The 27639-nt window shown below is 38.0% G+C and overlaps 1 protein-coding gene across 1 annotated transcript in view; it reads left to right on the top strand.

Annotated features, from left to right (window-relative positions):
- The window catches only part of LOC134639922 (protocadherin-15-like), a 160108-nt gene that overhangs the window by 71368 nt on the left and 61101 nt on the right, over positions 1 to 27639 (top strand). The window contains exons 14-20 of the mRNA XM_063491441.1: positions 7121 to 7270; positions 9189 to 9382; positions 11048 to 11180; positions 11395 to 11474; positions 16299 to 16392; positions 22370 to 22498; positions 26986 to 27291. Of these exons, the coding sequence (XP_063347511.1) occupies positions 7121 to 7270; positions 9189 to 9382; positions 11048 to 11180; positions 11395 to 11474; positions 16299 to 16392; positions 22370 to 22498; positions 26986 to 27291 (1086 nt within the window). The remainder of the gene's footprint in view (positions 1 to 7120; positions 7271 to 9188; positions 9383 to 11047; positions 11181 to 11394; positions 11475 to 16298; positions 16393 to 22369; positions 22499 to 26985; positions 27292 to 27639) is intronic.

Below are 27639 nucleotides of genomic sequence, written 5' to 3'. Positions count from 1 at the left end.
GTTGCATTTTTTAGATAGCCATGCTTGGCACAGCTTTGTAGAAAGGTCTTTATTCAGTATCACATGTAAAAGAGAGAAATTCCCTTCTCGGATCATTAGAAGCAATTGTTCCGCTATCTTTTGGTAACATCCTCTTCATGTCTCTTCACTTTTTATTACATCATAATGTATGTCACTGATTATCGGGGTGCTATGTTGTACTGTTATTACAATACTCAGTACCGTGCAAATGTCTTGAACCACCAATCTTTTCATTATGTTTTGCTTCTAAGGAGCCAGACTTTCTTGTGCTTTTTATCCCTCAGCCATCAAAGGCTGATGGGGTACTGTCGTCACACGCAGGCCAGCAGGCGTAGACACCCAAGTCTGTTAATGCGGTAACTCAAATCTCAGTGATCTCTGACCTCAAGGACAGGGGCCAAGTTTTCTGAAAATCTTTTGATGGGATAACTCAAGAAATCACCTGGAATTTTCAAACTCATACCATAGGTGCTGCCACTGAAATCTCAGACAAGTTTGAGTCCTGCTGATCTCCACCTCAAGGTCAGAGGTCAGGTTTTCTGAAAATCACCTAGGATTTTCACATTTATACCATAGGTTCATCTACTGCACAGGCAGGTGCTGGTATTTTTTAGTGGTCTTGAGCAGTAGTTCTCCAGGCTTTCTGAGGGTCTTTTGAAAGTTTTTGTTTTAACATTGGCTGCTTTTCGGTCTTTTTCAGTCCAAGTCCTTATACCTGACCATTTTTAGACCATTTTGACAATAAATCACTCAGTAATTTAAAAACAACAATAAAATACTTAAAGAGATAATTTTTAAAAAAAAATGTCTACATATAACAGACAACTTAATAAAAATGTATTTTAAATTGCATGTTTAAGCACTTTGTTACTAGCAGCATCTCACAAAAATGCTTCAAGTTCCCATTTCTTCTCTTGAATCTATGAAATATAGTAAAGGTGACACCATTTGACAGACATAAACTTTTATTTTTGAATGAACAAGTTCCTGAAGGACCATTAGTCAGAAACTCAGCATGGTGTGCAGTGTGCCCTTAAAAATTTAAGAACACTGGACAAGTGGAGGATAAGAGAAGTGGCGGGCATAAAAACTATCCACAGCAGATGAGCAGTATCTGAAAGTCATGTCGTTAAAAAAATAGGAACAAATTCAGCAAAGACCTGACACATGACCTGAGTGATACATCTGGCCCTTCAATTGGTCCATCTACTGTTTGCCGAAGCCTCATCAGAAATGGTCTTAGTGGAAGGGTGGCTGTCAAGAAGGCATTCTTAAAGACAGAAAACAGAGGAAAACACATGAAGTGGACTGAAAATCAGAGGCCACTAGTCTTATGAAGTGACAAATCCAAATTTCACATTTTTTGTTCATTGTTGTCAAAATGTATGGAGAATGTCAGCAGAGAGTGTCTGCAGCTATCTATAAAAGACAGGGGAGACTCTGTCACAGTTTTGAGCTGCATTTCAGACAGTGGCATTGGGGATTTTTTTCAAAATTGATGGAATTATGAATGCAGAAAAGTATTGTTGGATTTTCATCCATCATGCAATACCAAAAGCATCTGACTGGCAACAGCTTCATTTTTCAGCATGACAATGATCCCAAACACATTGCCAATGCAGTAAAAGCATACCTGGATAGAAAAACACACAGTGGAACATTGTCAGTCATGGCTTGGCCTCTCCAGAGCTTGGACCTCAACATTATTGAAACTAAAAATAAAACAAAAGGCAGCCAACACCAAAGAAGAACTTTAGGATATCCTTGAAGAAGTCTGGAGAATTAGACTACTTAAAAAAAAATTACGAGAAAAATGACAAGTCATTAAGCTTGTAAGAATTGTCCAAACTCTAAATAATATAATAATAAACTATATCAAATATAATACATTCTGTAGCACAGTGATACAGTGATGCTGCTGTAACCCTAATGGACACACCTTTTTTACTGCTTTGCTATATTAAAAAGGTAGGATGTTCCACTGGCTACTGGCAGCGTGTGTGCACCACAGTTTGTCTTTTTACTCGTTACACCTCCAGCACACGTTAAGTCTAGGGCTGTGTGAGTCAGTAGAAGGCAAGCATGTTCACTACACCCACGGGGTAAGTCGACAGCCCAACCAGTCTTCGAGGCTCCAGCTACTTGAGCCCTGACTTACCATGTCGACTACCACATAGATGAGGTTCAGGGAAGCATTAGATGCTAGTGGCTTGGAAGAGCTAAATTTAGATAATATGATGTGATGCAGGATGGTACAAATAAAACTTTGCATCACACTGGGTTTTGGGTTTTTTTTTTATTGTTTTTTTGTATTTTTGGTTTGTTTTCTTTTGTTTATATTTTTTTCTTGTTCACTTTATAAATTGTAATATTATTACTAATAGTAATAATTTCCATAAGTGGGACTTTTTAGATTTATAATGGCTTATATTTGTTTTTCTGTCAGGACTATATAAAATACAAACTTTAACCTCCTAGGACCTGGCGTTCACATATGAGGACATCACATTTTGGGTTATTTAGACCAAAATACTCAATTGTGCTCTACAGGGGCCTGATATCCACTTACGAGGACATTATACTGCTACTGTTCGATCAAAATTTCAAATGAATATCCTCAAACGTGGCTCTCATTTTTCTTAGAAACAAAAATCAGGTAAAAAAAAAAAGATCAGGTAATTCTTTGTTTTTACATTCACTGGGTCCCAATATGCCCAAATATCAAAGAGAAATTTAAAATGCATGCCGTGGAAGAGTTCGGGTCTTAGGAGGTTAATGTAAGATCAGTACCTAACAGGCTGCTTGTTATGCTTTTCAGTTTTCCTTAATGTCATGTTTTCCTGCTGCAGACTTAGTGTATGGTTCACTGGTGTTAATGTTTCCACAGCAGAGCTTTGAAGTGCAACTTTGTAACAAACTCCATTTGGACTTATTTTTCTAAAGTTTGTGGCACAAATGATTCTGTGGTTAGAAAACACAGCTCATCTTTTGGTAGCAAAATATTCTGGACCATCTTTGGTCTCTTTTTTTCCATCCTCTATCAGTCTTTACTCGGGCAGCATTAGAGCTACTTGGCTAGCTAGCATTACCCAGCATGCATTTCAGTGGTGTAGTTAATTAAAGTTATCTGTGTTTCAAATGAAGTTAATACAAGTCTCCTCTCAGTAAACTATTCAGTGCATTGAATGTCCAAAGATATAATTCACTTAAGCCTCCTGAAAAGCTGTTTTTATCTGCTCACTGATATAGTAGAGTGGTACATGAAGTATTCATATCATGAAATTAAGACTATTATAAGTTTAAAGTGCATTGAGGTGACCTTTGTTGTGATTTGGCACTATATAAATAAAATTAACTATACAGATACACTGCTAACCACTACTGTGATGTTATCACTATTATGTCTGGGTGCCTTATAAAAAATAGATTAAAAAAATTAAATATAAATGTGTAAATATTACAAGTTTGTGTTTAAGAGCTGATCGAGGTACAATGAATATATCCAAGGAACACAAACAGTGGGAAAATAAGAAGACTGAAATGGAGGAGGGGGGTGAATGGAAGTGTCCACCTGTGTCTGTAAAACACTGATAGTAGGGTCCATGAAAGAAAATCACTAAAAGTCAACCATTTTTTTTTTTTTTTGTTGGCAACTTTTTTTTACTTGAAGTAAGATTTAATTCAGTCTTTAGAATGAAAGCGAGGTTTGTGCTTCAAGGAAAAGTCTTTTTAACTTTTCTTTGTCTAGTCTTTGTTGATCCAAAGGTTTATCACGTGGCAACATGTCTGAGCTGTTACATTAACATGTAACAGCAACTTAAAGAAGTCCAGATGCTTTTCTTTGCAAGCTCCTTTGACTACGATGACCTGGATGACTGAGAACCTTCACAGACATTAACATGTTAGATTGTGGCCTTTGAATGCGTGAGGAGTTTTTATTGCCACCTGGACAGTATGCATGTTACACACATTTTAGTTTAGGTGACAGGCTGCTAAGAGTGTTGTCTACTATTGTTCTATGTGGTGTTGTAATTGTTAAATTGTTAATGAGTTCAGACATTCAGTATGGCAGGAATGTGTCTTTGAATTTAATTTAATTTCTAGTAAGAGGTACCATGATGTCCCTTCTTCTGGCTGTCTGGGGTCATAAAATGCATCCAGTACCTTCTTGGTTTGGCGGTCTGCCACAACAGAATCTGGGTTTAGACCGCTTAATAAATCTTGTTTTATTTTAGCTAACCCCTGTATAAGCTGTCATTTGGATAAGTCAGGCCTGTGATGTGGAAAAAAACTGAATGAAATTTACGCACCTTTTACACAACACACCTACTACAGTAGGACAGCAGTACTTTACACACCATGTACCTGACTAATCCATGATTGGATTAGGGGAACAGCTCTTCGCACATGCAGAAAGGTGCCAGATTTGTCAGAAGGACTCAGATGTAGTTCACTGATAGAACTCCATGCACAAAGATGCCCAAGATTCTACTGTGCAGATATTTGCACCACCCATTTGTCTGAGGAGTTGTTGGTGAGAATAAGGCAGATGTGAAGTACGAAGGACAGCTGTGGCCTCTAGGCCTGTGTGATTGCATCACACAACCAGTGAGACAAATGCTGTTTTGACAGCAACCTACCCTGGGATTGTCCTCTGTGGTGGACAAATCGTTGTTGTGACTGCCTAATGTTAGTTGTGCAAAAGACATTATGAGCCAGAGCTCACATGAGACACTGCTTTTGTTCAATGCTTTGTTTTTACTGTAGGTTCAGAAGAAAGATTTTGCTATATTAACCTTGCTCCTGTCTTCCCTCATAGTACAACATAATGTTGTGCCTGATAACACAAATAAGGAACTCACTCTTATATAAGACTTAAAAAAAACATTACTTTAGGGAAAGATTCCCAAAAAAAATTTGATTTACTTTCTGACTCCTGCCATAAAGCTTAATTATTGACAGAGCTATACAGTAGATATTCATCTACATAGCTTGAAATGTTGGTTATACCCAGTCCTCTGGATCAGACTAAGGCATAGGATGAAAACGTAGTCATGGACTAGTAGGAGCACGACAGGACAGCCCTGTTTTCTATCCCTGTGGACTTTAGTGAAAGGTTCATAGTGGGATATTGGTATTCTTAATTTTTGGGGGGTTTGAAAAATTAGGCCAAAGCTCTGTGAAGCAAGTCAACAGGGACCGTATGGCTGGTATCTCCTGGCACCACCTAAGAGACCGCAGGCAGGAACACAGTGTTCTTCCAGCATTACCGTGCCTCTCAGATCTTCCGCCTTCTTAGAAGTGGGCGAATAGCTATCAAAATTATGTGGACAAGGAGAGTGCCACCAGTGCGGGTCTCTGAGCAGCAATGGGAATAGTGCAAGCCAAGAACACATGACTCCAGACCTCTCATTATCCAGTTCCAGGCCCTGCCCCCAACAGGGACCTGGGAAGAGAAACCAAGATGAAACAAATGGACTGTTGCCTACCATCAGGATCCTCCTCCTTAATATCTGAACACTCAAAATTGAAGGAGTCTGCCTCTATAGTTTTTGAAATTGATAATGCTAAATATTTGTGTAGTATTTGGCTTTCTGCTTTGTAGATATGTCTCAGGCTGATCTCACAACAGGCTTTACATTTTTCCCAGCTTGGAACAGTTGGAACTACAAGCTAAAACTATCACTTTTAAAACTTTTTTTGGATATGAGTTCATCAGAATCTATAAAACTTTCTACCTAACCTTGAAAAACATATTGATTCACTTCTTTGACTAATGTATGTGTGTTTGTATTGCTCAGGGATAATTTATTTAGCAAATTTATTATTCTAATTTATATTAAACTGTACTTTAGCTGTAGGGTATAGATAGTATCCAAGATATTAGGGAAAAAAATAATTTTTGTGCATATGTTTGTAAAGTATTATGTGAATGTGTGTTTATCTCGTTCGTTTCCCTTGCAATAAGCAAGCTCTATTCATGTTTAGCTTTTGTGATAGAGTTGATTCATTTTTAAGTTATTTCTTTTTGTTTGCTTTGTTTCCTTACTTTGAAGGTTAGTTTTCCAATAAGTTTTATTGGGAACCCATCTGTGTCTCATTTACAATCACCACCGAATATATAATTATGTCTTTCTTGTTGTTATTTGCCCTTCATTTTTATACCTTAGTCCTCGTGCTTCTTTTTGGATTCTTATTCTTATATATTTAAATTTGTTTTTGTGTTTTTTTGTTTGTTTTTTTTTCAATCAACCCATTAAGTTTTTTTGTCTATTTTGCTGGCCTCTGCATTCGGAAATGGGTCCTCTCAGTTGGAATCAGTTTAATCCACTTCTCATAGTAAACATATTAGTCAGGCATGACATGGTTTACATAAGTCAGTACTTACACATTTATATAAGTATATATAAGTATGGATTGTGTCAGTAAATCCAAATCTGCTTTCCTTCTTGTCTCCCTAAAACTTCTTGGCCATCTCAGTTATGGGTTTGGCTCAAGAACAGAAACACAGTTTGATAGGATGGAAAAGCACGGTTCTATATGTTATCATTTGTTTCTGTTCAACACCTTCACTGTGAGTGTTTAGCTGCTACTAAAAGCAATCTCCTGATATACAGTATAACCAGCAGGATTTGTCATTTCAATTTTGACGCTTAGTGCAAAGAGTCAAAACATGTATTTTTTGCTGCTGCCACAGTTGTTGTTTAGATCTACCCTCTCCTACACTGCACTTGTTGTTCTGCTCAGTCCATTTTCTTTCTACCTCGCCAAGTACTGGAGATCAGAGCTGCCAGGGACAAATAAACATGTGGTTTGTTCAGTTTGCAATCAGTCCTTTAGGTGAGCTTCAGACGAGCACTCCCTTTTCTTCTCTAAGCACTTTTCTAAAGTCAAGGGAAAGAAAAATGAATGTATACAAAGGAAAACTGTAAGCGTGTTGAGGTCATAAAAACGTTATTTGACACTTAGGCTTTCACTATTTGATAAGCATAAGGTTGAATAAAATAATCAATTATCTATGATTTATCTGAGAAAATGGACTTTACTTGTGTACACTTTCTGGAGCTTTATTAGGTATTTCTCTTTCTTGTGTTTATAGATGGTGGCATCAGATGGCGTCCAGCAGAGCAGGCCAGTAACTGTCAACATCCTGGTCATTGATGCCAATGACAATACCCCCACATTTGGAGAGGTCTCCTACAGTGTTGAAGTCTTCACCAACATGCAGCCGGGGGAGACGGTGCTACAGGTAATCAATCCAACAATCATTCTTTTGCTTCTTTCCTCTTGCACCAGCACGCCACGCTACATCTCCATCTTTTTCCTCATCACACAGAATCCCTCTCACGCACGTTCTTTCACGCTCAAAACAAATAACCACAACAATCCAGTGCATTGTGTTGGAATAGTGCCCTTCATCTCATCTGTAGTCTTGTCAGACAAGTCACAGACAATGCTTTTATCTATATCTTCAGTGCACAAGCTTGGTTAATTCGTAGTGGAAGGCACTCATGATGACCGTGAATTAACCCCCCGCTTACGTATTTTGCTTACAAAACACAATTTTCTTCTTGTTTGTTTAGTCCATTTTGATTATCTTTATGGATTAGGAACATTGTTCGTTTTTGATTTCATTAGTGCACTGGTTTTAAAGGTCATGATATACTTCCCTCTTTTCTGTTATGCGTGTATGCTTAAGATAACCAAATCTAACATCTGTGCATGAAAACGATAAACGTTGAGCAGACTCGTGTAGGCATTGCTGAAAGGGACATTTTTCATTTATTGTTTCATTCTGGGTAGGAACAAAAACAGCTTGGTTAGGGAGTGCTCAGGCAATATTTAGTTAGCCTGTGGAAATTACTGTCATTCCAGTGAAGGTGACAGCACCAGCTCATAATTTACATGCGCTTATTTAAAGGGATGCTGAAGGTCGCTTAACTTCAAAACCTAACTAGAGGTCATAATTACAACTCGCTCAAACTTATGGCGTAGGAGAGGACTTCTTCAAAACATGAACCATAACCTCATTTTGCTACAACAGAGGAGTAAGAGTTCAATCATTTTATTGTCTCATTTGATAGTTGGAGCATGATTCTTTCATCTTTCAGCTGATCTGTCCTCTCAGCACGGCCTCTCCTCAAAAGAGAAAAAAAAATGTCAGACATTGAAAAGGTCAAGTTTAATCGGTTTTAAAAAACAGCCGTTTCACCCTCCCTGAAATGAGGCCAGGGGTCACAGAGTGCCTGGTATGACCGCTTAACCGATTTTTATAAGCCATTTATGAGAGCTGAAGCCCCCTGAGGATTCTGCTGCTTATTTGATGCTACAGCTCTTACTCCAACGACAGGAGCATGGAAAAGGAGGTCATGGTAACTTGGATTAAAGTTTCAAGGCCCTAAAGATATGAAGCCAACTACACTATGAGGGCTCGTATTTACAAGCAGCGGGATGTCCTAAATAATTTTCCTTGAAGGAAATGGTGGTTCCTTAATTTGTTTGTTATGAGAGTATGAAATAAATGATATATTTACGTATCATTTTTTCCGTCACACTTGCCAAAAGAACTATGTCTGTCAGCTGTCTGTCAACAGCTTTCCATATTTTATATGAAAGGCTGAAAGTAGAGAAAGTAGTTTGCAACTTTGCTCATCATTAAGTTAAACAAACCAAAATTGTTTAGATTTAATTTCACTTAAATGCAAACCCTGTAAATGTATCTACGCATTTGTCATTTCACAGACTTTAACACATACAAATCATTTTGTGAAATCATCACTGTTTTTTGATATGACTGTACTGTAAACAAGAGACAATTTCTCTTTTATTGTTATAATTTTAACATTTAACAACTGAAACGGGTGTCTCTTGTGAGACATTTAGTCTCAGTGGGACTACTTGTATAGATAAAGGTTAAATAAAAAAATAAAAAAAAGCATAGTGTAGATGATATTGTCCAGCAAATATATTTATATTTGGGAATACCTCTGCAACTTATTTGCTAAACAGGTCCTAACCCACAACCCCCACCCACTGAGAAATATTTTCTGCTTGACTGGTTTAGTAAACATATTTCTGGGAGGTGTAAAGCACAGGGAAAAAAAGGAAAATACAAAAGCACTGTGTGTATAATGTGTAGCTTTTTTTATCTCCCTAATTTCTCTCAGCTGACAGCATCAGATGCAGATGAAGGGCTGAATGGTTTGGTGACCTATGAGATACTGGCTGGCGCCCAAGGAGATTTCATCATCAGTAATCGCACTGGACGCATCACCGTGGCACCTGGTGTCACTTTAACTGTCGGGCGATCTTACACACTCACTGTCAGGGCCTCAGACAATGCACCAGAGACCCAGAGAAGGTACTGTAATCCTACACATTTCTAAAACACTAATGTGATTTATTTGAACATTGAAGAGTTCTACATTGATGGAAGCAGAGTTTTGTTATTGTGATTAATGATCTGTACTTTTTTTTCCTTTTTCTTTATTTTTTTTAAAGAAGGCAGATTTGTTTCTCTTTTCAGAATGAAAAGCAGTTTCATAGAGCTGAAGCCATCTGGATGAACAGATTTGCCAGTGTTATCTAATTGAATATGAACTCCTTGTAATTCACAACATGGCTTGAAATGACCCAGAAAGTTTTTTGGGGGCTGAAATATGGAAAAAATAATTATTTGGACTAGCTACTTTGAGTGAATGTATCCTTTTTCCTCATTGTGGTTAAACTATCTTTTTAGGTTTTTTTTTCTTTTTTCTTTTCTTTTTTTTAAATGTGTGCTTGGAGCTGTCAAAAGGAAAGAATTTCAGTGTTTCAGTGCTCCACTTAATTTGTACAATGTTGTGAAAGAGGCTGGAATGTGTTTCTGTTTTGATTTCACTAAGTCAAAGCAAGGGTTGTCATAGAGATATTTCACCAACTGGTTAACATGGTGACAAAATCACTCCTCGTAGGACTTCATGTTCAGTACAGTTAGGCTTTTACTTAGTAAAAGTAAGTAAAAGTTAAGTACCAGTTCAACAAGACATGTTGGAAAAAAATTTAAAAAAACAATTAAAATCAGTTACACTTTTATGTTTCTATGAAAACTAAGAAGGCGGACGAATTTAAGCAATCATTAGAGCCTTGATCTTGAGACTTAATGGACTTTTCATTATAAGATTGTCAACCACAAAGAAAAACCACAGTGCAACCAAAACTCCTTTTCTACATTTCTGCAGTAAAGGCTCAATACAAGTGAACTTTGATGTGTCATTACATTGTGTTTGAGTTGCTTTCAACTCTTTCTTTAGCTAATTTTTTAACTGATGATTGACTATGTCTTGAGTTTGAATTGACTGTATTTGCTGTAATTAAAAGAAGACATTCACCTATCTATATATAGTCTGACACCTGATGTCAGAGACAAAACCAATCCAGAGATATGGCTGTAAACCTGAGACAAGATTGTGTATAGGATCAAATGTAGGAAGGATACATGAAAAATTGAAATTGCCCAGGGCCATGGTATTCTCTGTCAATATCAAATGGAAAAAGTTTGGAACCACCAACAGTTTTCCTAGATATGGCCACACAGGTCAAGGAATAATTGGGTCTCAATTTCATCCCCTAAGGCCAGCAAGTCAACAACCCAGTATAGGCAGCCAGAGTCTGGATCTAAAGATCTACAGCAAAAGAAAAATAAATAAAATTGATCCAACCTAGTTGAGTTTGAGTAGTTTTGCCAATAATAATGTGAGAAATTCCTAGCAAGCTTGGAAAAAAGTATTTCAACCAAGTATAAAATTAAATTGTATTTATTTTATTACATTAATAAAAAAATGTTTTGCTTTGTCATTGATGAGTAATGAGTATACTAAAAAAAGTTGAATCCATTTTAAGAATTAAATCAAAGTATTTAGAAAAAGTAAATACAGTATTTATTTAACCTATTTGATTGCCTTATGGGCAAGAGATCATTACAGCTCAACAGTTGGTCAAATAGAAACTAATGCTGAAAGTCAGTTGGTGTCTGTATTTCTGCCAGGAGCTCCATCACAACAGTCTACATCGAGGTTTTGCCACCCAACAATCAGAGTCCACCACGCTTTCCTCTCCTGACATACAGCCTAGAAGTCAGTGAAGCTATGAGGATAGGAGCTATTCTGCTCAATCTGCAGGTGAGTCACAAATTCACACAAGGCATCGGTGTGACTTTTGCTGTGTCAGTATATGTTGTACTTTAGACAACAGATTTTTTTTTTTTACTGACATTTCACATCCTGCACTATGCTTGTTTTCACTCCAGTGCAGCATCCTTTTAGCTCAGCTGTCCTGTTTTGCACCCTTCAGCAAATGGCCTTCAGACTCCTGTTGTCTTTTTTCTTCCTCTAGGCCATAGACAGAGAGAACGATCCGATCAGATATCGCATTTTGAGCGGGGATTCCCAGAAGGTCTTTAACCTCACTGAAACGTAAGTCCAGATGGGATTATGTCTGACTTTTTGATTTTTAGCAATAAGGCTGATATTAGAGGATATATTTACTCAGTGATCTGCAAGCAAAATGGCAACTTAATGGAAGGCTTTGATTGCTTTGTGAGTGCAAAGGCTATACATACTGTAAATAGTATGACAACCGTTGAAGACGGCTTTCACAATAACAATGGACACAGCAAATGACTTGGATGGGAAGATAAAGTGAAGTGACAGATGTGCACTTGTGATGGAGGAAAATAGAAGCTCACTTGGCATTCATTAGTTTTAATTATACTGTCAAATGTTCTCATAGAGAGAGAACTTTTTTCAAAGAGTTTGTTGGAGTTTTGTTATTTTAAGATATGAAGGCTATTCCATACAGAAAAAAACTGCAAACAAATTAAGTGTTAATAGAACAGCCTGACGCACTAACCTTCACATATTGGCACAGTTTGGCTCATATTTGTACCATTTAATCAAGCTACCAGTTGAGGCACTGTGAGGTGACTATTTCTCAACCAGAGACTCTGCTATATACTTTAGACCTTGCTTGGTTTTGCATTTGCACTGAGGAATGCAATCTTAAGTTTAGAAGATTTTCAATTGGAAAACACTTCACTGCTATTCATTAGATCTCTGACTAGCTTCAGAGTGTTGTTTTTTGGACATTTTGAACCCCACAAAGGCTGCGATCACATGCTCTCACCTTGCCAGCTTATTTCTTCCATAATTTGCAGAGCAAGGTCGGCTAAAATAATTAGAAAAGGTTTTTAGCTCATCTGACTGAAGGAGCAGCGAGCTGGTGTGGTGGCAATGGCTCAGCCATCAGGCCGCAGTCCACAAGAATCAGTTTTCTAATAAATTATCATAAAACAGCAAACATATTTTGGAGAGATCTCAACATTAGCATACAAAAAACTCACTCACCTACTTCTACGGAGCAAGCAAAAAGCATAAAATATTGTGGGCGCTGAGTGCTTTTCTCATCTATAAATGAGCAAGAAATATGGAGTGACGAGACATGGGGAGACTGAAAATGCAGGGCCTTGCCAGACATGTGTCTCACTAATTGATTAAAGCTTATTTTGTCTGCGTTTTCAACCTCCCAGCTAGGTAAGGACAAGCTGTGTTGCAGTACTGTATTGCCACCTTTTCTCCACTCTTAATTTGCTCCACGGTGTTAAAATTGTATGTTTTTATAGAGAGTCGTTTGCTGTGTGGTTTAGTCACACTAAGCAAAAACATGGTGACACAATCAAAATAGCAGGGGATCGCTATTTTTGCTACTGGCACTGTAATCTCCTAAACCAGATATGACAGAAATCATGCTAAAATAAATAGACACATCTCCATTTAGCTCATTCTTTGTGTGTCAAACATGTTACAGTCACATCACAGGCTTTCACCAGGCTATCAGTATAATAAATGCAAGCAAGTGCTGATATAGCACATGATGAATCAAAAAAATGATTAGTACAACTGACGAGTGTGCAATTTACAGTACAGAGCATATTGCACACTCTAATTTTTCAACCCTCAGAACTCAGATTTGATTCAGTGAAGAGATTTTTGCATTGCTGCATGTTCAGATAACAGGCTACATAGGAGGCTGGCTCAATCCAGCTTGTATGAATAATGAGCCCTCCAGTAAGAACTTTCTTATAAATGGGGCAGAGACCCCTAAAGGAGGTGGAAATGCTTCATATTCACTCACTGTTATGTCTAGATTTTCCACTAGAAAGAACGGACGAGTTGATTTCAAATGTAAAATTTCTGGCTCGGTGCATATTGCTTTGATCATAAATCCTTTAAGCGTCAGTGTTTGAGATCCTCTTACATTTGGGCCAGTATATCGCTGTCAAATAAAATGCATAAAAACTCAAATATCAGTATTTAATCAGATACAACAATATTCGTTATATAAATTTTAATGTGGGTTTTCAGTCTGCAGATCTTGATGCTACTTTGAGTACTCTGACCCGGCCTACTTTTGTTTGATTACAGCGTCGTCTTTGAAGTCAGTTCTCTTTTTGTAGTTTCTCAGAGTCATGAAAACCTAACCTGGAGGCCATGCCAGCTTTGATACTTGCAGTGTGTTCTAGTTGGCAGCTCAGTGTGTTGCTTCAAAGTGAAATTGAAACCAAAATTAAAAGGGGTTCAAGTGAAATTACTCTTTTTTTTTTTTCTTTTTTTTACTGTCCAGTGAAACTAACATTGGGCACAATATGGTAATCAGACTCAATTTTAAATACAACATTGTGCAAGTTTTGAGCCACCTCTCATTCATCATAGTTTGTCGGAAAAATTGGGAATGGTAGCAGTAATTTATTAAAAAAACATACAGTTTTATCAAATCCTAACTAGCTTGTTCAGTTAATATTGGCATGACCAATCTTTACTCCTCAACAAAACCTGAACTGTCCTCAGCTCAACTTAGGCAAAAATTCTATCAAAATGATCCTGCGCTGCTTCAATAACATTAGGGTCCGGGCTCTGGGGATGCCAGTCCATGCCTGACAGTGTTCCAGGGTTTGCGTTAGGTATAAGGTATTTTTCTGTGTTCATTATTCTATTGATTTTAGCAAGATCCCTAACATCACTACCTGACATGTAGCCCTAAACCATAACTGAGCCTCCACCATGTTTTACAGATAGCTGCAAGCACTTACTGTTGTACAGCTTTCCTGACAACCTCCGTACATATAAACCAAAAAATTCAAATTCGGATTCATCGCTTAATAAGACCCTTTGCTACTGATTTTAAGTCCAGTACTTGTTTCATTTGGCATTTCTCAGTCTTTTCTCCTGTCACCCTTCCTTAATAATAGCTTCCTGACAGCCACCTTTCCAATGAGCTCACTTCAATTGATGTACAAAATCCATCTCTCAGGTCTGTGTCATGCCTGTGTCAAAGACATGACTTTCAGTGTACTGTACATAGTCTTGCAGGTCTGCCACTTCTTTTGTCCTCTTTTGTCCAGTTTCCTCAAACTGTTTAAGGACACCATGCTGAGATATGAGTTGTGGTGTAAAAATACTTTTTTATGCCTGTCAAACTGTGTTGTCGTTGATATTTTTATACATTCAACTAAAGACATGAGAACCGTTATTGTGTTTTTTTGTGACAGTTTGCTTCTAACAAGGTGCCTAAAGATACAATTTAAAATTGGTTCTTTGCTCAGCTGTCTGTGTAGACACAACACAGCTTCATCTTTCTTCGACTTGATGCCTTTTTTAGCGCTTGAATGATTCAAAGGTCAGTGTTAGGTGAAAACATTTCCCTGAAAATGGTCAGGTACAAGAACTGGACTGAAAATAGGTTGAAAGAGAACTAAGGCCACTTAACTTTCTCCTTGTGGCATGAATGAACTTCATCTTGGCTTAGATGATAATCTCTTCTATGCCTTTCTGCTCCTTGCCTAGCCAGATAGGCACTATACATCAAGTACAGTTTACCATAAAGAGTCATGATAAGAGCAGAATGAAAGATGTTAGTGTTATTATTTAGATAGCTGCTAAAGTGCAGCGCTGACACTCTAGATGATGCTGTTAACAGTGTCCCATAGATCTGACAGCATCGTTTCATTTGTGTTGGCTGGGGAGAGGAGGCAGGGCTCTATCGCACATGATCAGTGAACCCCTCAGACCCAGCCGCTCAAGTGTAGTTGAATACTTTAGCTGCTGTGAGGAAAAAAACTCCCCAGGCTAGCAGAATTAATCATTTTAATCTTTGTCTTAATAACCATCAAGATCATCATCATTATCACTATAATTATGACAGTTATCAATGTATATCTTCACTGTCACACATCATGGTTTCTTGTGCTTTCATTCAGAATGGAATGCTATTTTCGCCTCTCCAGCTTATGTATAAATAAACATGAGCACAGCAGCCAGCGAAAGAAGCTGTTCTGCATTTTTATGGTGGTTTTAGAAAACTGTGTTTGGCCTTTTGAACCACCGATCATCAGGTGTGGTGGATTCAAAGCAGTGTGTTCACTATAACCTTGGGGCAAGTACTTAGAAAAATAGACAGTGTTGATGGAGGTGTCAGTACTTGCCTGTCAGATTGTAAAATGAGGGTCTATAGTTTCACAGTTATGGGCTGCAGAGGCAGTAGAAAAGTAGCGGCCAGGTTCTGCTTGGACTGCTTGGCCACAGGAGCTTTAAATTAGAAATGTGAAGGAGCATGGGGACAGCAGGGAATTGCAACGGGCATTAATCTAATAGTGCGTTCAGATGCATTCCTCTTTCCTTCCTTTTTGCAGTTCTGGCAGAGCCTCTCCTGAGTGTGGCACTGAAATTGTTTTGTGCATGCTGTGTGTTTTTGTATGGCTGCACTTACTCACATGTCTTGTGTGCCTGTGTGCAAACAAAGATAATTCAGTGCTCTGCATGGGAATGCATCCACACTTTGTGTTTGGAATGCCAGAGTGCCAAATTATACCATGTGAACGAGCAGGAGGGTCTCGGTGTCTGCTGCAGTCATTAGAAGGGAAACATGAATCTTTGCCTGTCCGTGTGCTTTGGGAGCAAGAGACTGGCTACAGAGAGAAAGACAGAGTGGGAGCATTTAAGCTCACACCTGCTCTTCATCCCAGACTCATTCTTTTTGATCATTGCCCACATTTTTTCCCCTAATTTTTCCGAAATGAATGCAAATAATGAAAAGCAGACATACATCATGTTGTTAAGTGATATATCCAACATATTTCCCTAAATTAATGATCTGACACAAAAAGAAAGTAAAGGAATAATTAAAATCAAAGTGTCCTCCTTTATAAAAGTAATACAAGTCTTTTCTCTGACCCCTCTCCACAGGATTGGCCTTCTACTTCTGGACAAGCCTCTGGACAGAGAGACAACTGACCAGTACCGTCTGATTGTCACAGCCTCAGATGGTCACCCTGGAGGGGTAACGGACATCTAAACTATCTAAACTGATGACCTGATTCCTCAGGGTTGATGATCTTCAGACCTTTTGAAAACATTAATCACAAGCAAACTATTCTCAAACAAGCTTATTAATTTGTGCATTTGGCTTCATGACTCCACATGCTACTTATTCTGGTAAAATCTGCTGGTGTGTTTGAGCTCTGAGAGTTATCATGCTGTGATTTTTGTGACAGACTGTCATTTTGGCCCATGCAGTGAAGTTAGAATTGTTTGAATTTGGCTCCTCGGCTTGAGCTTTTCACTTATTTTTTACAGTGAGTTTCATTAATAACTTCTCTGGTAGCAGTTGTCTGTGTGGTTATTTTTCCCCACTTGTGTTCATCTGAAATCGATTCCAGGTCTGTCTATTACTCATTCCCCTTCATTCAAATTAGAGTGAGTGTCACCGGCCAAAAAAACACTCTCGCTAATATTTTGTTGGTCTACCTTTAGCTTGACTTACAGCACAAATTTCCAGTGGCATTGTTTGTGTACGCGTATGCAGTGTCACAACATATAGTTCTGTCCAGAACTTTGTTGTGACAATTTGTTTGTATTGATGCTGGGAGAGTTGCTGAGTAAAGTCTTCTCTAGCATATAACAAAGATTCTGGATGGACTCTGTGATAGCCAATCCATGTGCGAAGATAGCCACTCATTTACAGTTTGAGCCTGATGATTCCTGACATCATCAAGAAAAAATCCATTGATGGAAAAAACCTGCTCATGGTGGAATGTTCAGGTAGTCAGCTGACCTAATTTTCTGGGCACATAATGTTGTTAAACCTAAACCTGACCAACTGAAGCAACCCCGGATCAGAACACCGTCCCACAGGCTTGTATAGTAGACACTAAGCATGATGGGTGCAATACTTTATCCACCTGTCATCCTATCCTGATGCACCCATCACTCTAAAACAGGATAAATCTAGACTCATCAGACAACCTGACTTTTTCCATTGCTACAGAGTCCAATCTTTATGCTCCCTAGAAAATTGAAGGCTTTTTTCCCCTGATTACCCTTTTTGATAAGTGCTTCTCTTAAGGCTACACAGCTGTTCAGTCTGAATCTGTTGAGTTCTCATCATATTGTGTGTGGAAATGCTCTTTTATATATATTTGTGAGTTCTACTTTTTTCCCCAAACACATTTCTTCCTTGAATGATGATGGTTCATCATAATCCTTTTAGCAATATCAGCAATGTTCTTAGTTATTTCCTTTCCTTGATGCAGGCCGACAGTTTGACCCTCATGAAATAGAGTAACATCTTTTCCGTGATCAGAGAACACAGATCAGTTGTTTAAGAAATGAGAAGCTATTCAGTGCATCAACTGCGGTTACAGTAAATAACCTGTTGCCAGCCACTGTAGTAATTAATCACTCTTTGTCGCTGGAGTAATTATCCAGTGACTTTTACCTATTTGCTTGGTTAAATTGAAGCAAATAGGTAAGACTTTGTGGGCCAGGCAGTACATTTTTGGCCAAAAAGTGTTTTAAAAAGCCTGAAATAATTCACCTGGAAAAAAATGATAGTTTTTAACTGACAAATGGCAAATACCAAATGCTAAGACAGAACTACCTGAACCAGCATATCGTTATTGCCTGTTACTAATATGCAGCTTACACAATGCCATTTCGAGCATAGCTCTTTGTAGTGCAAATGGATCAAATCAATTTTACCTACAGCTACTTTTACCTTTTAGATTGCTCTGCATATATTGTACAGTTACTGTATTTCTGTTAAATATGTGGGTTGTGTGGTAATAAAAGCATCATGACTTATGTAATACTGAGTCTGTTAATATAGAATGACAGAAAAGCACACAAAAAAAATCTTGGACAGATGGATATTTTAGATGAGTACTGCCACATAACTGTGAAACTGACATACTTTGAGCTTCTAAAATGCATCCAAAAGCTTGGAATTGCTACATGTCCCGTTATGCAAAGTTTTAATTATAACCACCCTCATATAGTAAACCTTCTAATTTCCACATGTCCAAACCATAGCTCAGATAACATCAGTGATCTCACCATTGTATAGTTTTCTCAGCATTGAGTGCATCTTTTAAAAGTGTCTTCCATTTAGAGGTATCACAAGTAGTTGAGTCCTTATATTCACAGAGCTGTTTTTTGTCATTTTGGCTGGAAAAACTTCAGGCATTATGACAAAAATTGAATGCTGGCTTCTGTGTCTTCCACGAAGAGCAGATAATCACATAAACTGTCTTAATTTAATTGCACTTCAGCTCACTTGGCACTTTTTTTCTTTTTTTTTTTAGCTGTATCTGTTCCAGGCAGAGGTGAAATGTGGTTTCCTTTTTAAGATGCTGTGTCTGATAGTCAGTGAACATTAGCTGATGAGCTGTCAATAGGGTGATGTTGATTTCCACCCCCTCTCACCTGCACACTTATGAACACTGAGATCTACAGCTAATTTCTATCTGTTGGCAAATATAATGTGTTGGTGTTGTGGAGTAATACATGACAAAGAATTTGTAGTGTGTCCCAGTAATTGTGAGAGCAGTGCAAAGGGAGAACATAGTGCAGCAGTTAGAGAGGGAGGGGCAGATGGACAGTGGTGGGGTCAGAGAGGAAAGAGCAAATAAATAAAGAGCATGTAAGATGAGGTTTCACCTCTCAGAATGAGGTAACCACAAGCTGATGCTCTTTGTCCTACCTACTGATGGACAGTTTGTACAAGCCAACACCCTTTACCTATAAATTGTGTGTGTTTATGTGTGTGGGGGAAAACACAGTAAATTGTTGGCTGACTTGTGTGGGCTAAATGTCACAACTTGGAAGAAATGTTGTCACAACAGGAAGAAAGTTGAATGAGGAAGACGGGGTAAAGGTTTGTAGGAGAATAGAGGCGAGGAAGTCATTCAGTGCAAGAGAGTGCTGCCTAGACAGCTGGATACAGGAAAGGATCAAAATAAGCACAGGAGGAGGGGGACAGAAAAGAGATGGAGAGCGATAGAGAAAAGGATGGGGACACCAGGGATTTGGATGTGTAATTAGTCCAGAACTTTGGTATCCATGGAAACCTGCCACAAGGAGCTAAGCAAGCCAACTTCCCCCTGGTGCTACTTCCCTTTGAGTGCAGTCAAATCTGGACACACACATGCACGCATGCATTTTCCTTCACGGTATTAACTCTTTCTTGTACTCGTGGATGAAAAAAATTGTGCCCATCTTTGTGGTAAATTTAAAAGTTGTGATCTCGACTGGACAGGCTTAGATCAAACACTGCCAGACAGACATGTGTCCCAAAAAATGGTATGCTGGGAAGGGAAAAAAAACAGTTTGTGACTGACGGAAAGAGTACATGACTCCTAACAAGCTTATCATATCAGTCCCTGCAACATGGCTTTTGGCTTGGATGGTCATTTAAAAAAACAAAAAAAGGAACATCACCCACCTCTGGATCTTTTAGACTGTGAGGACATAACACAAGGCATCACAGAGCTCCATCTATAATAGCTGCTCATTAATCATACTCGTGTCCATAGTGGTAGGGGGTTTTGGCTTTGATAAGGACACCCACGCCAGGATGAAGACACTAATTGGCTTCAGGTCTTCTGCGAAATGAAAACTACGCACAGCCTATCACAACACTGCCTCCTTTAACTTCCTACTTTCAGTAGTGATATAGCAACAGAGGCAGGTTTTCGTGATAAGTTGCAGTGTGAAATTCCATGAAAAGGCCGATTATGTATGTCTCAGAAGGTAGTACAAAGAAACAACAATGGTGGAGGTTTTCCCAAAGGACGGTGAGATGAAGGTGACATTAAGTAGGTCATTTTCTTTGTAAAATGTGCCGCTGAATGTCTCATCTGCCGGGGCAGCTCCAAACAGCTGTCTCCCAGGAAGTTTTTCTTTCTTTTTTTTTTCTTGCAAGGCCCAACTCCTCCCACAGCCTTCCTATCCTTCTTCCCCCCAAAGGAGACCATTTACACCATTATTTGCATACATGCTCCTCCCAGGGCACTGAGAGATTATAGATTGTGCATATCCAGCCAATTTTCTATGTTGATTTATAGAAGTGCTAAAGGTGTGTGTGCTGTGTCATTGTTTGAAGGTTAACAGCAGCACAGTGGCCCACACTGGTCTTGTAAATGAGTGAGGAAGAAAGATGTGATGGATCTAGTTTCATGCTTTTAGCCTCCAACCTTGTACAATTTTCTCTTAATAACTACTAACAGTGCATCTTTCCCAAGAAGGAATGAAGAAGTTCTCTATGTGTTGTATACAGACAAGCTGCTTATGTGCATTTGCACACAATGGTGTACTGAGTTTAATTATGGTCCCTCATCACTTACAGTATGGAAAGCTGGCATGTATGACTGCCTTTACGTTATTGAATATTACTGAGAATTCCGTTATCAGTATGCACATACAGTAAGTGTTTAAAGGCATTCATAAATAGAAATTTTTAAGAATTCCAACACATTTACTTGGTGCATGTGCGTTTCTTTGTCACAGCTACAAAGCATTATAATAGTTTGACCAAAAGTTGACATTTTGAAACACTTTAGCATTTACAGTAGTTGTTCCAAATGATTGTGCTTTTTATGCAGAATCATTTTTTATGGTTGGCTTTTAACATTTCCCCTACACTACGAATCATTTTCTGAGTGTATTAGTGCTTTTGCTGGATTTGGTTGAAAGTGATTTTATTTTAGCTGCTTCTGAAACATGCAGTACTGTGCAAAAGTCTTGAACCACCTCTCATTTCTTGACATTTGGCTTCCAAGGACCAGGCTTTCTTGTAATTTTTTAAAAAATGGTAAAATAATTTTCCAGGCTTTCTAAAGGTCATTCAAACTTTTTCTTACCTGGTCATTTTCAGAGGAATGTTTTTCTTTTTGTTTTGTTTTTTTTGGGCAACTTCCCACTGACCTATGACTCTTTCAAACATAAAACTGAGAATTTGGCAAAGAATTTTAAATGGTGTCTTTAGGCTCTTTGTTCCCATTGTTTTTAGTTGAAATTTTTAGTCAGAAATTGTCTGGGTAGCAAGAAGCCATCCTTCAGGAAGGGGAATAAAGAAGAAAAGGCTGCGGTATGCCAAATTACATAAGAGCTGGACTGAAAATCAATGATAAGAGTTCCTACGGAGTAATTCATCCAAATTTGAAATTTTGGGGTAAAATCAGTATTTATAGAGGAGGCTAGGAGAGAGGTACAACAGTGGAGTCTACAGTCATCTTTAAAACCTGGTAATGGCTTTATTTTTTTTCAGCACAAGAATATAAATTACGCTGGTAGTGCAGTAACAGCATACCTGGACAGAAAAACACACAATGGAACACTATCAGTCATGGATTTGCCTCCACAGAGCCTTAAAATCTTGACAGAAAATGAACAAAAGTTAGCCAACATTTAAAGAAGAGCTTTGAATGTCCTTTAAGAAGCTTGGAGAACTATTCCTGGATACTGTTTTTTTTTTTTTTTTTGTTTGTTTTTTTTTATTAAAAGTGACAAGACAGCTTGGTTAAGGGATTTCAGGCTATGCTGAAGAATAAAGGTGGCTGATTCCAAACACATACATAAATAATTATAAGCTTGTTAGAATTGTACAAAGTATTTAATTTTTATCTAACTGAGAATTCATGGTTCCACTCATAAATGCTAAATGGTTCTATTTATCTACAACAAAATGTATTTTGAAAGTATTTCCAACTATAATTATTATTTTTAATCATCAGGTCTCCAAAAAAGTTGTCTGATTATAATCCTAGTCCTTTTCAAAATGTCTACTTGATCATGACATAGCTTTTAACAGTCACCCTATGAATTATTCATGTCAAAGTGTATTTACTCAAATTACATTATATCACATTTGATGCCTTTTTAGTAGTGCTTGTCCTCTTTGTTTATGAAAAGGGAACACTCACTGTGAAGTGAATAACATTAGTTTTATTGTGCTCTCTGTTTGACTGTTTTTCCTCTAGACAACCACAACTACTGTGAACATAGTTGTTACTGATGTCAATGATAATGACCCGAAGTTTGACCTCACCATACCTTCAAATTTTTCTGTGCGAGAAGAAGAGGCCAACTTGTTTGTAGGACGAGTAAGGGTAAGTGTAATGTCCCTCTGTTCTTGCCTTGTAAATCTGATGTGTTCTGTTCATTGTTGCATGTCCTCATATTTTAAAAGAACACTGATACAAGACACTGATTAACACGTCTGCTTGACAGATGAAAGATTCTGAGGTTTTCTCAGTCACTGCCTTCTACATGTTTTGTTTTTTGACTAAAGTATACATTTGAATAAGATGGACAATTTCTAAACAGTTTCTAAACAATGTTGTTAGAAACTGTTTAGATATATGGATAGAAAAAGGTTTACAGATTTACCCAGCAACCACTTTAGAAAATCTCCACGTACATAAAATTTGTTATATCAGTTTTTTGTAATTGCTCATACAAAAAAAGAATCTTGCCTCAAAAGGTAAATTTACCAAATTTCCCGGAGGAACCCACCCGAGGGATTAATAAAGTTTTATCTAATCTAATCTAATCTAAATAGGCATAGCCAGATCAGTGACATTTGTCATTTGTCAGGATATTCACATTTCATATTAAGCAACCCATCACATTTTTAGTGCATGCGGAAATGGGCTGCTGCTAAATGTTTGGAGTTTATGACGTGTGAAATGCGACAAAAGGACATATGAAGGAAGTTTGGTGTCTGGATGCAGTAGAGCTCCCTTCAGTCTTACTCCCAAGTATTTCCTCACAAATGCAGCCAGCAGCTAGATTAAAGCTTAGTCCACCACACTGACTCTTCCTCAGCTGGCTGCATGCCAGTTTGAGTTGAGGCTGCGCCTTTGTGACTGAAAAGAAAAGTACATTAAAGTACTTAGCGCTACAAAATCCTGCTCTCCATGCGCATGCACACAGAGACACCACAGATTTCCCTTGTACTAGCCCATAGTAACTAATCGAGAGCGTATGGGGGCATTTTCTTGAGTGCAACACTGTTAAAGCTGCAGAAATTGCAGGGGAAAAAAGAATAGTCATTCTTATATAATGTGATGTTTTTAATTTTAGTCATTTTGGTGATATTTGGTCATATTTCTCATATGTTACACTCCATCAGGCAAAATCCTGAAAGGCAGTAAGATTCATCATTAAAGGAGACCTGTTGTTCTTTTATACGTACTTACTCATAATAGTGTAGTATCTTATATTACAAAGTCCTGAAAATCTATTTTTTTTACAACTGGCAACCAATCACAAGAAGCCTGAATAAAAGGAAAGAGGAAGTGAGCTAAAATGGTTCATATAGTGGACAAATTGAGGGGCTCCATCAAGGTCCTGTATAAAAAATAAATAAATAAATAAAAAATCTTATTGCTATAGCAGTCCAAAAATAAAAACATAGACTTGGAATTTAGGTGAAATTTTTAAACAAATGTATGCTAAAATACAATTCTTAAATCATTTTTCAACATTCTTCGAAATCCAATACCACTTTTAAATTCTGCAGGCTTGTACTTCTAGATGATATAGAACAGATGATATAGCGCTGCTCCAGTTTATTAATGGCAAACTACATGAATACATTTCTGGATTGACATCTGATAGTTCTCTGATTGAGAAATGTCTGCATTTAGCTTGCATAAGGATTAAAGCTTCCAGATATTTATAATTTAGTCCTAAAATAGTTGTCTAAATATTGCCTAAAACTTTAGTCCTAAAGTATTATTTCTATGTCCACCTTAAGCCTGTGTGTAGGAAATGCCTTTGCTTTTTCTCGTTTATCTCCTTGGTTTAATCCCGTCACGGAGGAGTGACATTTTACTTATTTTTTGTGCAAGGAGCATATATTTGCATTTTTGGAGGTCTTGCTCACTGAACATTATTTGAGGCGAACATGCCCTTCAGGATGAGGGGCCTAAATAAACTCTGTCTGTAACGCAGATAGCGCAATTGTTAATTTTCTTCTCTTTTTTGTATTACATTAGGAGTCGTGTCTAAAGTAGTATTTGTTATTGCAGGAAAAGTGCAAAGGCGTATATAATGATAACTGTGGGCTTTTAGCTTAAAATATAAATCACCACATTTCAGCAAAATTACATGTGCCATTTGCATTCCAGTTGACAAGAGGTGCAATAATAGACACCTTCATCACATTTTTTATTAACTTTTTTAGCCACTTGGAATCATCAGTAATGTACAGCAGCAAGCATGAATACATTAGATAGAAATATACAGGAGAACATTGTTTAACTATGTGAGGTCAAAAGAAATCGAACAAAAATAATAGGTGGCTTGGTGTTTAATAATAGAGTTTATCTTAGATGAAAATGAATTGAGCTTCTGGGAGTTCGATACCTCTGCTGCATTGAGTTCATACACTGGGATGACACATGACATCTTGGCAAAGAAAATGGAAAAGGAGGAAAAAAAATCTTACCATCCAGGGCATTGTCACTTAACATACATCGCTTAAACATTTCTCTATGTTTCATCATCTATCTTGACACACCAACCAATGTTTAGTAACTTGCAGCTTTCTTTCAGAAAGCCTAGAAAACATCTTGTGATGTGGAGATTTTGTAGGAGCCTTGTACTGTGTGCATGTCTATAACTGTCTTGCGGAACAAATGCTCTCCTATCAAATCAGTAACCCACAGCTTACTGTCACATAATGTGCTAAGTGACAGAGGAGGGAAGGGTGGGATGCTGACTGCTGGCATAAGGCTTATTTGTTTCAACTGAAGTATTTCACATTCAAATCTGATTTCCACCAATAAAATTGGTTCGGTTTTCCTGTACTACTTTGAATTCACCTGTAGGAAGAAAGTTACAATCCAGCCAGCCACAAAGCTTTAGGCAATTGCCAACAGTGGAGATGACTGCAGTGGAAATGCATAATGCTATTAAGTAGCTTATTGCTAGCCTTAAAGCATTTCGGATTATCGTTATAGTAATTGGAGCTGGTTCCCACCTGTTCTTATTTTGTACACACTCATATAGACTGCAGATGATTTACCAGGTTATCACAACTGACAGCTTTGCCGGTTGTGCTAATAGAGCCGTTTGTTCTGTGACTTACAAATCCTAACCATATAAGCCCATTCTATTTGCTCTTAGCGGGGAGTCATAATCTGAGCACGCAAATGACTGGAGGACAGATAGATTAGCGCTTGTGTCGCACACATCATGGAGGCATCATGAGAAATTGTTGCTAATTGGACAAGCTGTTGAACATAGTTTATTTTTTACCACACAGATTCCTTGATAAAGTGAGTCTGATTGTTCGAGACATCTGAAAGCGATGCTATGCAGCTCTTTACTCTCCTCAAAAACACCCCTTTAGATTTTGTTGAGATGAAGACATCAGTGCTTGAATTTATTTTTAAAAATACTGTAGAGAACAGAGAACAGAAAAAAAATCCCTGCAATAGAAGGGGGCAATTCAGAGTGAATTTTAGGTTTCAACATTAATCCTCCAGAACAAAAACAAAAAAAAATAAATCTACTAGACCCACACCAGCCGAGCACAAAGTAGACTCATTTCCCTTGTACTATATTAGAGGTCTGCGTGGGCCTGTTCTTTAAAACCCGCCTGCTCAAGCTGTTTTTGTGCTGAAGCCACCTGTACCTACAGGATCTTCTATTGCTCTCAGAGTAAATGCTGTCCAAATGTGTCCCCACAGAAACTGCTTCAGTGTGAAGAAAACCCATCATCTGGATCATATAATGTAATGCTGAGGTTGGAGTGGGTCTTGAAAACAGATACATAGCCATTAATATCCCAAATGCTACATTTTAGAAGGTCTAATTTAATCTAATATTTTGTCATCTGTAACTTTAAATGTACATATGCAGCTCTGCAGTGCCCTGAAAAAAGCTGTTTCCTCCCTTCATTTCCACAGACTGTAAATATTTCAGATACTTTACTTAGTTGGGGTTTTTTGTTTTTGTTTTTTAAATATAGCCGCTGCTTTTATAGACACAGGCATATGTAATGACCCATGATTGGCTCTGTGGTATTTATTTGAACCCTGCATGATCATAATGGCACCGCAGTAGCTTTCCCTTGGGTCTTTAGTTCTCTGATAATTATTGTAATAATATTTTTTTTTTAAAAAAAGGGAAAACCTCTGCATCTCAGTTATATAATCAGCTCTTCACATGATGTATTTGATGAATATTTCTCTCTTGCAGTATTGATATATGTAAATGGTTTCTCGTTGTTTCCCACAGGTTTTTCTAAAGCAGCTTCAGGAATGAAAAGAAGTGTATTGATCGCGTTTCATTGATGGCTCATTTAGCATAATATTAACTGCTTCCATCATTAAAATGTGGTAACTCGCTTTGGGTTTTGCGGCGTTTAATGTTAATTGTTTGAAATCAGCAAGAACAAAGGTTGCAAGTGTCAGAGATCAAATAACCCATGCTGAGGTCAAAGAAAAGACTTAATTCAAGCATATAATTTATGTGGGCGAGCCGCCTAGATATTATGATTCTCTGCATTTCTGCACTGAATAAACAAAGATAATCATTAATCTTCCCATAACTGAGCCCTCTGATCATTTTATTTTTTTCCCAGGCCACAGATCCAGATGCAGGAGCTAATGGCCAGGTGCGCTACCGGATCGTGAATCATCCCGACTTGTTTACAATAAGTGCTAATGGAAGCATCTACACACGAGTGCCACTTGATCGGGAGTCAAGAAGTCAGTATGACTTGGTGGTTGAAGCCTCGGATGGGGCAGTAGACCCGCGACGGACCTCTTTCACTGTCTCAGTCCAAGTCACGGATATCGATGACAACAGCCCGGTGTTCTCCCAGCAGACTTATGTGGTGAATGTGCCTGAGAACAGCCCTGTGGGAACTGTAGTCCTGCAGCTAAGTGTAAGAACTTGATGTATAGCGATTTTCACCAAATGTCTCCTTTCCCCTGTTGTATGGTACAGGTGTTTGTGTTAAAAAGGCTTTTGAAATCTTTTAACTTCAAGAGCTCGCAATTTCACAGTTTAAAATGTCAAATGCTTCCAGACAGAGGCAATTATGCAGACAGCAACATATATAATCTTTTATGCAGTGCGGTGACAGCTCTCTGTGCTTTTTTAGAATAAAACTGAAAACCTATTTCCTCAAATCGTCAAACCGGCTTCAGAAGAGAATTGTTTTTCGATCTTTCACAACCAATGTTAATAGAATGTTTATTGTTTGTTGTGAAAGAAATTGAGAAAAACGTTT

This window comes from Pelmatolapia mariae, linkage group LG13 (genome assembly GCF_036321145.2).
Source record: "Pelmatolapia mariae isolate MD_Pm_ZW linkage group LG13, Pm_UMD_F_2, whole genome shotgun sequence".
Classification (NCBI taxonomy): Eukaryota; Metazoa; Chordata; class Actinopteri; order Cichliformes; family Cichlidae; genus Pelmatolapia; species Pelmatolapia mariae.
Note: the sequence above shows the minus strand (reverse complement) of the source record. Positions and strands in the feature narration are given on the sequence as shown.